Source organism: Eubalaena glacialis, chromosome 18 (genome assembly GCF_028564815.1).
Source record: "Eubalaena glacialis isolate mEubGla1 chromosome 18, mEubGla1.1.hap2.+ XY, whole genome shotgun sequence".
Taxonomy (NCBI): domain Eukaryota; kingdom Metazoa; phylum Chordata; class Mammalia; order Artiodactyla; family Balaenidae; genus Eubalaena; species Eubalaena glacialis.
Window position 1 is genome coordinate 13,783,789 of NC_083733.1, and position 13,445 is coordinate 13,797,233.

A 13,445-nucleotide genomic window follows, 5' to 3' on the forward strand; every position below is an offset into this window, starting at 1 on the left:
AGGCAGACATAGCAATGTCTTCAATGTCTCTCCTTTGACGTTCCCAAAACTATTTAAAACCTCTCCCTCCCTGTTCCTCTTCCGGGGCTCCCACCTCAGGGACAGCTACCACTATCTACCCTGCTGCTCACACCACAGTCTTGGCCGTCTCCCGCAACTTCCTCTCTCCTCACTCCCTCCCTCATGCAATTCATCACCAATCAACATACTTCTTACTGATTCTTGCATCGCACTGCACTGCTTCTTCCCATCCCCCTACCAAGCTGCCACCTTGGACAACAGCCTCCCACCTGGTCTCCCACACATCCACCCATTCTCTCCCAGCAGCACAGTAATCTGTAAAAACAGCAATCTGGGGCTTCCCTGGTGGCGCAGTGGTTGAGAATCTGCCTGCCAATGCAGGAGACACGGGTTCGAGCCCTGGTCCAGGAAGATCCCACATGCCGCGGAGCAACTAAGCCCGTGCGCCACAACTACTGAGACTGCGCTCTAGAGCCCGCGAGCCACCACTACTGAAGCCCACGCGCCTAGAGCCCGTGCTCTGCAGCAAGAGAAGCCACTGCAATGAGAAGCCCGCGCACCGCAACGAAGACCCAACGCAGCCAAAAATAGAAATTAATAAATAAATAAATTTATATATAATAAAAAAAAGCAGCAATCTGGTCACACCATTCCCCTGCTCAAGCCCATTCAGCGGCTTCCCGCTGACCTCTGGGTAAGGGCCCCAGTCCTTAGTCCAGCTCACACGGCTGAGCCCCTCCCCCCTCACCTTCTGGTTTACAGCAAAATGAACTCTCCAACCTCCTTCCTGCCTTGAAGCCTCTGTGCAGGGTGGACCCTCCGCCTGGAATTCTCCTTCAACTCCCTGACCCCCAGATGGCCCTGATCAGGAGCCCCCCAACTCCTGGGACATTAGTCTAGTCTGCTCCCTGAGCACCCTGGATGGCTTTACTAACCTCCGTCGCCCCAGAGGTTCTGATTTCACTGGTCAGGGTGGAGCCCAGCCATCACCTTCTTTTTCAAGCCTCCTTGGTGACCTAACATGCAGTCAGGGCCAAGAACCACTGCTGTAGAGTATCTAGGGTCACTCAGACTATTCTGGGAAACTCCTCTGCCTGGCTTTGTGGGGAGCCTGAAGAAATCTGTGCCCCCTCTAGATTTCTGTTGGCCTGAAGGTCACTCTCCTGGTGACCCTGTTCCTTGGAGCCAAGCAAGAGGCAAAGGGCCAGACCTGGCCATACTGCTGGTAGTGACAGTTCTGGAGGCCGCCAGGGACTGGGGCTGGTGCCCTAGGACTGTCCGGGGCTGGGCTCACACAGCACAAGAACCTGGCTCTGCCAGAGCCACTGCTGCCACCAGCTGTGGCCAAACGGTGTGCTGACAGCTGGGCACCCAGCACAGCCAGGTTCATGCTCCGTCTGGCTCACCTCCTTTTCTCCCTGAAGACTCCCACAAGAGTGTTCAATGAGAGGATATTTAGCCTCAAGGAAAGCCGTCTCAACAAGTGAAAAACGAATTCATTTGTTCGAAAAATGGTGACATCGACCTAACCCATGTCAGTAGCACCAGCAAGCTGGTGTGAAGGGGGAACCTTCTTTGTTTCTTTTAAGAGCTCAAAGGTCAGGAAAAGGAGGAGAGAGGAGTGGAAGAGAAAATAGATGCCTTGACCCCTTGCATGGTAGGAGAATGAAAAGCCGAGGCTGTGGGAGCACAGAAGGTACGCGGAGGCTAACCTGATGATGAAGCCGCCTCTGACCTCCAGAAGCTTCCGTTCACTGCTGAACCTCTTGAGAAGGTTGATCATGAACTTGTAAAAGTAGGAGTTCATGGTCGGAGTCGAAGGAGAACACTCCAAGCCTTTGGTACCTATAGAGAAAGGGACAGCGCCGGGATTTATTCTACGTGTCCACAGAATATAAACAATTATCAACGCCAAAAAGGTGGGGAAGAGTCTCTGTGTAACAGGATGAGGGAACACCTTCAATCAAGGGCCACGTTGGCAGCAAAAAAGCCAGGACCAAACAAGTGTGCACAAGCTGATACAACTCTGCTTACTGCAAAAAGCACCCACTTCCCTGTCCACTCCTCCAGCTGACCCCCCATCACTTAGTGAACACCTCCTACGTGTGAGACCTGCTGCTAGGTGCCAGAAATTTTTGGAAAAAAAAATTTTTTTTTACTCATTATCCTAATAAATAAAATACACTTGGGCTTTGTTTGACTGGTTAAGAGCAAACGGAAAGTCAAAGAGAAGAAAGAGAGAAGGCAGACACACAACCTCAATGGTCCATGAAGCCGGTAGATCCTGCAAGGCAGAAGCCATACTCCCTTCCCACCACTGCTTAAGAATAAGTCAGTTATGCACACAGCCACCAAGGTGAAGACAGCACACACCGACAAAATGTGACCGAGCGTTTCCATCTGCACCCAATGTTTTGAAATCAGAGATTTTTCCTCATCTTCAGGCAAAGACGCTCTTTTAGAGTAGTACTTTGAAGACCCTGAGCTGGCTTTACAACCAGAAGCACACTCGAGGTCTCCCTCTTATGTGTACCAGCTGAAAATACACTGAAAGCCAGATACAGCCCTCACTCCACTGTCCCTGCAACCCCGTCCCAGCCCCAGCCCTGCACATGGTCCCCTCTGTAAGGCCTCCGGCGCGGAGGGGATGAGGGCGGGGCTGACACAGTGCCTGGATGATCCCAATGTAGTGTGTTCATACACCCCTTGGGATCTCCCCACGTCCTTCCTTTCTGACACATGATGACCTCAACAGCACTGCTGGAAAGAGGTGTCAGTGATGTTAGGACTCCTCGTTCCATCTGCCTGAGGCATTAACAGGACATCTGATTTTTTAAAAAAAATAGCCGTTTAACTTAGATATAATTCATATACCATAAAGTTCACCCTTTTAAAGTGTACGATTTAGTGAAACAGGCAGCGTGGGGGGTCTCTGGGAATCAAGCTTGGCTGTGCAAGGAGTATCAGCTCCCAGAAGCATCAGCCTAAAGCACAAAACAGGAACGTGTGGAACCGTCGTCCAGAGCACTACAAGTGAGCCTTACAGAGAAGCCCCTACAGGCTGACTTCATCAGATGCCAGGAAGCAGCAGTCAAACCTTCTCCCAGGAGTTCTGTCGTTTTGCTGAACTCAGTCTTCCTTACGTCCTTGCGTGGTCCTTATGGGGAAGTGGTTGGGAACTGGAAAAAGTGTTTCCTGTTTTGTTTTTCCTGGCTGTGAATTACTCTATGAGGATTCCTTACCAGGAACCACACCTTCAAAATACTGTCCTCTCTCCTGAACCTCTTCTACAGCTCCTGTGAACCGTGCACGGGGTGAGAAGCCAGTTCAAGGACAGGCCTCATTGAATTTCTTGTTGTTTGCAGTGTGTTGTTCTGGGTCCCTGTCCAGAAGAGCCTGGCCCAGGCAGTCCTGAGCGACTCTGGAATGGCAAACAGTCTCTGCTCCCTACCCAGAGGGGCTGTTTGCAGAATCAAGTGTCACATTCTCACAGATCGAGTTACCCCAGGCCCAGCTGGGGCTGATCTCCAAAGAGGTGGCTGCAGATACAGCTGCTGAGGCAGCCTGACTGCCTCTCAGCCCCTTGTCCCCATCCCCACACTTGAGGATATGTATTCTGCCGCCCCCATGGTGGCCTGGCTGGAGGGCAGAGGCTCCCCCCGCGCCCCCCAGTGGAGGTGTGTGTGGACTGGAGCCCAGGTCCCTGCAGCCTTCTCTTGGGTGCTCGTTCATGATGACCCCTTATGTCCCTGTCCCCTTCTAGTTTCTGTATGTACACCTCTGTCCCACCCCATTTCCAGGCTTAGGTTCCAAAGGACAAAGGGACCAAAACAGGGACTGACCATAAAGAAATCCTCCCCACCTGGGGCCACAGTCTCTAGTCTCCAGGGACTGGGTGTCTTGGGCAGGCACTGGGGAGAGGTGCTGGGTGGTTCTGTCCCTACAAAGGCAGTGGGAAGCATCAAACATGGTGTTTTAGAGCCTGGCTTGGGAGTCCATCAGACCTGGGTTCAGATTAGATCTCCTCTCAACCGCTTACTAGCTGTGCAACTCCAGAATTGCAAGTCTCTTACCCTCTCTAAGCCTCAGTTTTCTCATCTGTAAAGTGGGGGCAATAAGAGCCCTCATTAAACGAGACAAACATGTAACATACCTGGCCTGGGGCTTCCTACATAGTCTGATCTCGATAAACTGGGTCTGCTATCCCTGGCAAACATGCCATAACCCAGAGCACTGCATGAGGCAAATGGTTCCCGTTCTCCGAGTCTCGGACTGGACGACTGAGGGCTGGGGATAGTCTGGAATGTCAGATCTGGGACGAGCTCACAGTCCTCTGCTGGGGGGCAGGGAGGCTGTGAGGAGAGGGGATCGCCTGGGACCCCTCCCCTACCCCCCACATTCAGGGAGGGAGATCTGGCCACCCCTCAGCTGACAGACCCGCAGAAGAGAAGGCCTGGGACTGCTCTGCACATGTCGCCGCTCTCCTTAGCCACAGCCCCCTTTGGGCCCCACAATCGACTCTCCACGTCCAGGGCCGCATGGCGGCCCCTGGAGCTGAGGCCCTTAGGAGGTAGGAGGGGGCAGAGTCACATCTGGGAGAAGCCATGTCGAGTGCCTCCCATTCTCACAGCGCGGTGGTTACCGAGAAAGCTTCTGCTGCTCGGTTTAAGGACTGCAAAGAGCAGGAGGCCGGGTGCAACCGAAGTGGGCGCCGGGCACCTTCCTGAGGCTGAGACTAGGAGGACGGGAGCTTCGGGGGAGCTGCCCGAGGCCGGGGGCCCTTCAGGCTCCCGCCCGCCAGAACGGGCTCTGGTCAGGGCCACTGCCCTTGAGAGAAGCCTCTGCAGGAGAGGGCGGGGAGCCTTGGGAAGCTCACGGGGGTAGGGCAACACTGGCCAGGTGGGCCGGGCAAGGAGGGGGCGCATCTCAGTGCTCACCACGGACAGGGTGAGGGCCTATTCGGTCCCTCCCCGCCTCAGTTTCCCACTGGCCCCACTGGCCACTTTTCTGACTCACCAGCCCTTCTGGCCCAGCTGGCTTGAGGTAGAACCTGTGAGATGTTTCCAGGCAAGGCTGCAGGCACGGGAGGAGGAGATGGGGTGGAGAGAGAACAAACCCGCTCCAGGAGTGTTACTACAGGGAATGACGGGCCTCCCTCAACTGAACTCATCTCTGCCCAGCCGCAGTCTGCTCCTCCCCGTGGGGCGCTCACAGCGCCTCCACCGGCCGCCTCTGCCTCTCGCCCGTCTGCGCGCTTGACAAGCTCGGCTGGGAATCGGCCTCCTTTCTCAGCAGCCGATAAAAGCCTACTCAGCTCAGCTCCCCCTCGGGAGGGGCCTGGGGCTGGATGCTGCCGGCCCATTAGGACAGGGCAGAGCCGGATAGGGGCCCGGCACCCGGAGTCAGGGCCCGCCCTCCAACGTGGGGATCTGCTGGGATGACAGGGCTGGCAGGCTTTGACCCAGGAGACACTGCTGATAGCACGGTCTTCCAGGGAGCTGTTCTGGCCGGGGGCCCAGGAGGTGGGGAAGTGAGGAGAGGGCTGGGAGCAACCTGGACACGGGTCTCAGGAGGGAGGCGCCCTTTGAGGGGCCGAGAAGAGCGGGATTTCCATTCCCTACTCCTGCCGAGGACCAGTCCAGTGTCGCCTGCCTGGCATTTCTGGTTTAGAGGCGTGGGCTCCGGCAGTACGTTCACGTGACCACCGGCTGGCCGAGGGGCCAACAGATACTGCTGGGAGCACCCCTTATACAAGACCAGGCCGGGGGGTGGGCGGCCAGGGAGCCAGCCCTGCAGATGCTACTAAGTGAAACCTGATGTGGCGACATGAGAATCTGCAGAATGTCTTACAAACAGCCTTCCCTGGGATGTTTTGGATTGAGCTTTGCGGCTATGACGTGAAGGAGCCTCACATGTCAGGATAAAAATAGCTCTGGCCTCAATACACAACGCGAGTTACAGTTCAACAAAACCAGATGCGAAAACATCAGGTGCCCAGCCCGGGCCCAGCAGGGTCCCCGCTCCGCTCCCAGCCCTCCCAGCTACCTCCCCCGAGGGTTGGGGCCGTGTGCCTGGCCAGCCCCTCCAGTGGGCATCTGGATCCGCTGCCCTGAGAGGAGGGGGGAGGGCCGGGGACCCGGCTCAGATGCAGGTCCTGTGGCCGACTGGCAGGGCACTCTTGAGGATGTGACACCTTCTCTGGGCTGGTTCCTATCTGTGAACCTCGCGGGGATGAGGAGCGCGACGCCGTGCCTGGCACAGGAAGTGCTGAGGAGCGGGCTGCGTGACTGGGAGGCTGGTGTCGACCTGAGGGGGACGAGCAGGGAAGGGAGAGCCTACACACAGGGCAGAGGGGCCGGGAGACAGGGAGGCCTCGGCCACTCGGGAAGCAGGGTCTCAGGGGGTGTGGAGTCCCGCGAGTCAGAGGGCCCAAACCCTATGGCTGTGTGGACAAAAGGGTGGTTAAGATGCTGCAGCAACGGCACCCTCGGGACCCAATCCAAAAGGCAGAAACTTTCTTTTCTGCGGAAAAGCCAGGGAGTCCTCTGCCCCGGGCAGTCACCCAAATCCAGGAGGCTTTCCAGTTGCCTGGTTCGGAGCAAGAGATAAGCTAATGGGCCAGGGCAGGGCCTGGGAGGACCTTCCAGCTGACCGTGGCGGTGGAGAGGGGCCGCGCTGCTCCTGCTGCGAGAGCAGGGGCTGGGGCCAAGGGGGCGCTGGAGAGACCAGGAAGGGGCCTGGGTTGGAGGGGGCCAGGTTCTCCATCTGGGGACAAGTGAAGGCCTGGGCAGATGTGCTAGGGGAGCCTCAGACCCGACAATGGGGACTAGGTGATCGGTCCTGGTACCCGCTCCTTCTGTCAATTTAAGAAACTCTGAAAGAGGGGTGCTGACCCTTACTGGGCGCCTGATGCTGGGGGGTCAGAGGTGAGTACAGCAGGCCTCTGCGGTATGAGCTGGTGCTTCTCAAACTGAGGAGCACACAAGTCACCCAGCAATCCTGATAAAATGCGATTCTGACTCCGGGGTGGGCCTCAGTGTCTGCATTTCTGATGAGCTCTAGGCAATGCTGAGGCTGCCATAACCTGCACTTTCAGGGGTCTAAGAGGTCACGGCCAGGAGGGAAACAGATGCGAACCCCACAGTGTGACTGGTGGAAGGAACAAAGTGGGAGAGAGGAGTCTGGCCTGGGATATCCTGGAAAGCTGCATGGAAGAGAAGCCATCTGAGCTGGCCTCGAGCACGCGTAAGCTCTTGTAACATAGAAGGATGGAAGCAAAGGCAGCACTTTACACATACAGGGCATTTATCTTACCCCCTTCCATGCAAGCGCTCACAGAGTCCCCCAGGGGCCCATCACCCGATTTACAGAGGAGGGAGAGGTGGCACCGAGGCAGGACACTTGCCCAAGGTCACAAGACAGGCAGGGCAGAGCTGGGTTGTGAACCTAGATCTTTTCGACCCCAGCACCTGTGTGCTTTTACGCTGCCCGAAAAGGGTGTGTGGGAAGAAGGGCGTTTAAAGCTCAGAGGGCAGCTGGCACGGCTTTTTGGGGGCTGGGAAATGGTCTGGTGTGGCCGGAGGAAGTAGAGGGCAGGCCAGGGGGGAGGCAGCAGAAGGGCAGGAAATGAGCTGCTGAGGTGGCTTAAGGCTGGAATGGGGTCCCTGAAGTCACTGTGAAGAGGAGGGATACCCCCCCAAAAAACTGCCAGGCTGAGGCCACAGCCCAGCACGCAGAGGAGGAAGCTGGACCACCACTGCTGGACAGGGTGGGGTTCACGTGTGTTGCCGTCTTCTGAGTGTGAAGGTGAAGAGAGCAGGCTCTCAGGCCAGGCTCCTGGGCCGGCACCACCGCTGCCATGATCCCCCAGCCCAGGTGGGAATGACAGCAGTGCTCTCCTCAGAGATGGCATAAGGGTCAAGGGCTGATCCACGGGGAGGGTTCAGTGAGCTGACGTGAGAAGTGCTTAGAACTGTGCCCAGTCCTAAACAAGAGCTCAGCATATTAGAGGCACCGCTATTATTGGCGAAACTACCAGGGATGGCTTCCTGGGTTTCTTCTAGAATTTATTTCTGCACTTGGTCACACCAGGCCGGGCTATAAGCAACGAAACTGAATCAGAACGTTCATTTTTGCCCATGTGTTTAGAGCTGGGACCAGAGAGCCCTGCAGGGCACACTGACACGAGCTGCTTTATCCCAAGAATGGGCCCCGTGGCCGGAAGGGAAGGTCAGGAAGACTGGGTTTTGGGGGCAAACATCAGTCCCGGGGTGACCTTTGGTCCCAGATCGCCACACTGCTGTGGTGCGGGGCCCAGGGGCCTCCCTCTCGTGCAGCAGGATGTCCAGGCCCGTCTCCAGTGACGGACTCATCCCAGAGCCCTCCTGCTCCTGCTGGGCCTCCCCACTGCAGGTCTGCTCCAGGGGGCTCACCATCCCCTCTCCCCAGAGCCTGGCAGGGCCCCAGCCATGTGGAGCCAGACAGAGAAGGCACAAAAGTTGCCAAGTCACAGGGGACCCAACCGGTTGTTTTCGTGTCATTTCACCAAAACACAAGTTAGGGAGACAGGGAGCCCTCCACAGGCTTCCCTCGGGGCTGCCCACCCAGGCAGCTCCCCTCCTGACTGCCCCAGAGGTGGCCCTCTCCCCAGCCCCGGGGCTCTGCCAAGGTCAGGAGTGAAGGGGGGCAGGCCGGGGTGGTGGTGGGGGGGAGGGAGACCACCGCCTCTGCCCCTGCCACTCTGTGCTGGAGCCAGAGATGTTCATGCTAGGCCAGGTGAGAGCAAAATCCCCTGTGGACAACTCTGCCTGTGGCCCTGGGGACCACTGCTGTGGCGCTTTTAGGCCAGCACAGCAACTATCCAGGCGTGTGATGGGCAGGCTTCCCCACAGCTCCTGCTGCGTTCAATCTGCACCGTCCGAGTTTACAGACCTGACAGGAAGGCAGGGCCACTTAGCTCCCTACAAACACCACTGGTTTCGTCTTTGCTAGGCTCCCTGCCACCCTGGCTTTCCAAAGTGCCTTTACAGGGACGGGGAGGGTGGGAGGGTGGGGTGGTGGTAAGGTGGCAAACGACCTTAAAGGGACACAGCTCTGCACTCTGCAAGTTCTCAGAGCTGCGCCCTGGAGAGCAGAGGAAGGCAGCGTCCAAACAGGAAGAGGGGCTGGCCTCACAGCCTCTGTGCACAGCCAGACGGAAACAGACAGAACGACCCCCTCGCACGCCTGAGAAGCGATGGGAGAAAGAGCAGCCGAGAGGAATGAGGGTGCACTTCCTGTGCGCTTTCTGTCTCACACAGCCACCCCTACCATCCTAACAGATCTGGGGCCTTTAGGGCCTGGCGTGTGCCCTCCCCAAGGTGGCTGAGGCGGGAGAGGGGACAGGGTACAGCTCTGGCTTCCCGTGCTCTTCTATTACCGCCTTGAGCTTGACCTTTTAAAACCATGGACCCGTCTGACAGATCTGGGGTCAGCTGTGGACGGCATGCACGTGTGGTTCCCACACTCCCTGCAGGGCACACATGGGTCTCGGGCTAAGAGCTCGGGGCCCATGGCGCTGTGTATCCTTGAAGTAGGGAAGCATTACCAAGGAAGTGCTTCAGGCACTTCCTTGGTGCTCTTTCCAGGATGGAATTTCTTCCCATCTGGCATACTCGGCTGTTTTGTTTTCTATGAATTCGGGGTGAGGCCCTGGCTGATGTGAGCCGGTCTGACAGCCTTGTGAGCTGGTCTGACAGCCTTGTGAGCTGTGGCAAGTCTTCGCCACCTCGGGCTCCCTAGCGGCCCACCTGTCTTGACAGGGCCAGGAGCTGGGGTTCAACCTCTTTGCCCTCCAAGTCCCTTTCAGCCCCTGCTCCCAAGCAGCGGAGGGCTTGCTGCCGGAAATCCCTGGACCAGGCTCTCTCCAACACAGACCTGGCCCATCCCTCCACTAGCCAGTAAGCGGTTCACAGCCATCGGCTTCTCTGTGCCGGGGAGGAAGAGAGAAGATACCTTACAGATGGAGGGACAGATCACAGACAGTCCCGGGAGAACAAGGTGTCCCCTGCCCGAGGCTATGCTGCCTCAGCTTCTCCCCCTGAGGATGCGTGATAACTGCTTCCTGGGCAGGGAGGTCTGGGGGCCTGGCCGCACCAGCGGGAACCCCTCCCTCAGCTGCTGCTCTTCCCCCTCATCAAGGCTCCCACCCCTGCGGCGAGGCTTGGCCTCACACTCAACCTCTGGCACTCCTGCCGCCCATCCAGAGACTTCAGGCTGACGCCCAAGTGCTGACTTGGGGACACAGGATGGAGAATGGACTCCTGAGCTGTGGGACAAAGGGTAGGGATCTCCTCCCGAGGGGTCTCCTGGTCAGGACGTGGGAGCCTCCCAGCCATGGCCTCTAACTGCCCAGAGGAAATGGCTCACAGGCAGGGAAACCACCGTGTCCTGTGAAATGAGAGAAGGAAGCTGGGCTGCCGCTAGAGCCCCTTACTCCTTCCTTGCTTTGGTCAGAAACAGCTGGAAACTTGGGACCAGCTGCAGGCCCAAGAGTGTGCACAATGGCGGTAGCCTGAAGCCTGGGGTCCTATGTGACACCCCACTGCAGGGGCTTGAATTCAAGTGTCATCAGGCAGATGTCTTCAATGCATGGGCGTTCTGTGATTGAATGGCAGCCCTGGGGTCACCTCCAATTCCACCAAGCAGGTGTCCTCAGGGCCGAGTACCGGGATGCCTTCTGGGACCAGTGTGGTGGGGCTGCAGGAGGGAAGCTGCCACTGAAAGGCCCCAGATCTATTTGACTCTTGGCTTCTGCATCAAAGGAGGTCTAGGACCTTGTATCTGGATGTCAAGAGCTGCTCAGGGGACAAGGAGACACCCCAGGCAAATGCCCAAGATTCGCTGGGTACTTTCCTTCCAAGTCGCATCCCTGGGCATTTTCCAGGATCGTGTCACTGGAGGGAAGAGGCGTCTGCCTGGGAGGGAGGACCTGGGAGCCACACAGGCACAGGGAGAAGAGCCACCTGCTGTCTGGAAGGACCCTGGGGTGAGCACCGGGAGTGCCACGGCCACCTTCACGTTGAAGGACTGCCCGGAAACATCCTGTTTGAATTATCTGCTCTCCGGCCTGGGCTGCCTGCCATGTTATTTTTAGCTTCTCGACGAGGAAGGAAACGGCTGCCTAGTCTTCCACCTGTGAGACCCAAGACTCCGAAGCACCTTGATTCCTGACTGGGAGACGCCACCACAGGGAAAGAGACAGTCAGCTGACCCGGACGGTTTGATGTTTAGCCAACGGCTCAAAAGCCCGAGACTTGCAGGGAGATGAGGATAAAGGGCTGTGAAGGTCTCTTACAGGGGTGGAGGGCTGCTGTAGTGTGAGGCAGGAGGGTGTGGAAAGAGGGACAGCCCAAAGGCCAGCCGGTCCAGGACAAGACTGAGCACTGCCATTCCCAGGGTCCCCGAGGCTGCAACCCTCTGGGGAGGACTCACCAGGAGTCTTCAGTAGGCCAGCTCTGCCAGGGGTGGGCACCTGGAGCTCTGAGTGGCTGACCTGGAGGTCAGGGCCATCGAGGGGGCCTGGGTCATCCATCTGGCCTGCGGGGGAGGAAGCAATTTCTGCCAATACCTCCAGATCCTTCAGAATAACCTGGGGGAGAAAAGCAGAGGATGAGGGACAAGGACCTCCGTGCTGAGCTGTGGTTGAAGACGGAGAGCTGCCTCCAGGGGGTGGGGAGGGGTCTGCAGAGGGCGACGGGCTGGTGAGAGCTGCCAAGACTGTGGCTCTAACAGTACTAAGAGGGTTCTGCAAAGGACATGGGCCGAGGAGAGCACAGACAGGCAGTGGGCGGGGGCAAGTGCAGGAAGGAAGCTGGAGTCAAGGCCCAGGAGTCAGCTCTCCCATGACCACTCCTCTCTGGTCCCCAGGGCGCAGTCTGTGCGTTGTGTGTCCCAGGGCTCCGGGGCTGGCCCGGCCTCGATGTCGACCTGTGCAAGGGTCCAACAGTGCCCTCCAGGCCACACTCCTGGGGGTGCAGGCCACGGCCCAGCCCACCACCAGGCCACAGGGCAGATCCTTCTGCAGAGGTGACCCCAGGCCACCCACCACATTTGGGGTGTAATTCTGGTCTCCAGGACGGAGCAGTTTCCAACTTCTAGACACAAGGTTCAGTTCTCGGCTGCCTCTGCGACATTCATACAAAGATGTGAGAGGCCCCCAGGGGAGACCCCACAATCCAAGAAGCCCTTGTACCTTTAGAGGCTGTCTCCCCTTGCACAGCACCCATCTCCTCCTGCTCCTGCCCTGGCATCAACGGCAAGCAGGGTGGTGCCTCACCAGGGTGGGGGTAGGGCACCCTGTTTGTGTGTGTGCATGTGTGTGTGTGTGTGTGCAACTTGGTAACTCACCTGTCCCAGCTCCTCCAGCAGAGCCCTTGCCACACTGCAGGTAGGGCTGCCCACCCTTTTCTGCTCCCCCCTCATCTCTGTGCTCTGAAGAGGGACTGTGCCTGTCCTAGCACAGGTGTACCCCCAAGACTATCTCTAGCACCCAATGGATGCATGACTGTGCCTGAGCCCAGGCCAAGAACCTACCACGGCAACCAAGGGCTTCAGTCCTGAACCAGTGGAAGTGACGCAGAGCGCTGGCGGATGGGGCCCTGGTGGGTGGGCTGTGTGTGGCTTGACAGGCCAGCCATGGAACGTGGTGACTATAGTCAAAATAAGGCTACTCCCGGGCTGTTTGTAAGATGATAAAAATGTTCTGGAGTTAGACAGTGGTGATGGTTGCAGAACCGTGTATATATACCAAAACCCACTGAATTATATATTTTATTTATTTTTGGCTGCCTTGGGTCTTCGTTGCTGCGCGTGGGCTTTCTCTAGTTGTGGAGAGCGGGGGCTACTCTTCGTTGCAGCACGCAGGCTTCTCATCATGTGGCTTCTCTTGCTGCAGAGCACGGGCTCTAGGCGCGCAGACTTCAGTAGTTGTGGCACGCAGGCTCAGTAGTTGTGGCTCACAGGCTCAGTAGTTGTGGCTCGTGGGCTCAGTAGTTGTGGCTTGCAGGCTCTAGAGAGCAGGCTCAGTAGTTGTGGTGCACAGGCTTAGTTGCTCCACGGCATGTGGGATCTTCCCGGACCAGGGCTCGAACCCGTGTCCCCTGCATTGGCAGGCGGATTCTTAACCACTGCGCCACCGGGGAAGCCCGAATTGTATATTTTAAATGGGCAAATTTTATCTAAAAAAATAAAAGCTAACGCTACTATCCTCCTCTTCAAGCTATCCTCATAGCTTGAAGGCAATTCTTGTCTCAATGCGAGTAACACGCCAGTGCCTCTTCCTACCCTGCCCCACTTGTCACTTCTCCTCCCGGTGTCCTCTCTGTCAGCTCTGGCCCATCCATCTCTCCCAGCAGCACGGCATGGTTGGCACGCAGTTTCCCCGA

The 13,445-nt window shown here is 57.4% G+C and overlaps 1 protein-coding gene across 3 annotated transcripts in view; it reads right to left on the minus strand.

Moving 5' to 3' along the window:
- VAC14 (VAC14 component of PIKFYVE complex) overlaps positions 1-13,445 on the minus strand; it is a 98,780-nt gene that overhangs the window by 36,479 nt on the left and 48,856 nt on the right. For all 3 annotated transcript variants that reach the window (XM_061173327.1, XM_061173328.1, XM_061173329.1), the window contains exons 13-14: positions 11,494-11,650; positions 1,734-1,866 (exon numbers count right to left, since the gene is read on the minus strand). In XM_061173327.1, the coding sequence (XP_061029310.1) occupies positions 1,734-1,866; positions 11,494-11,650 (290 nt within the window). The remainder of the gene's footprint in view (positions 1-1,733; positions 1,867-11,493; positions 11,651-13,445) is intronic.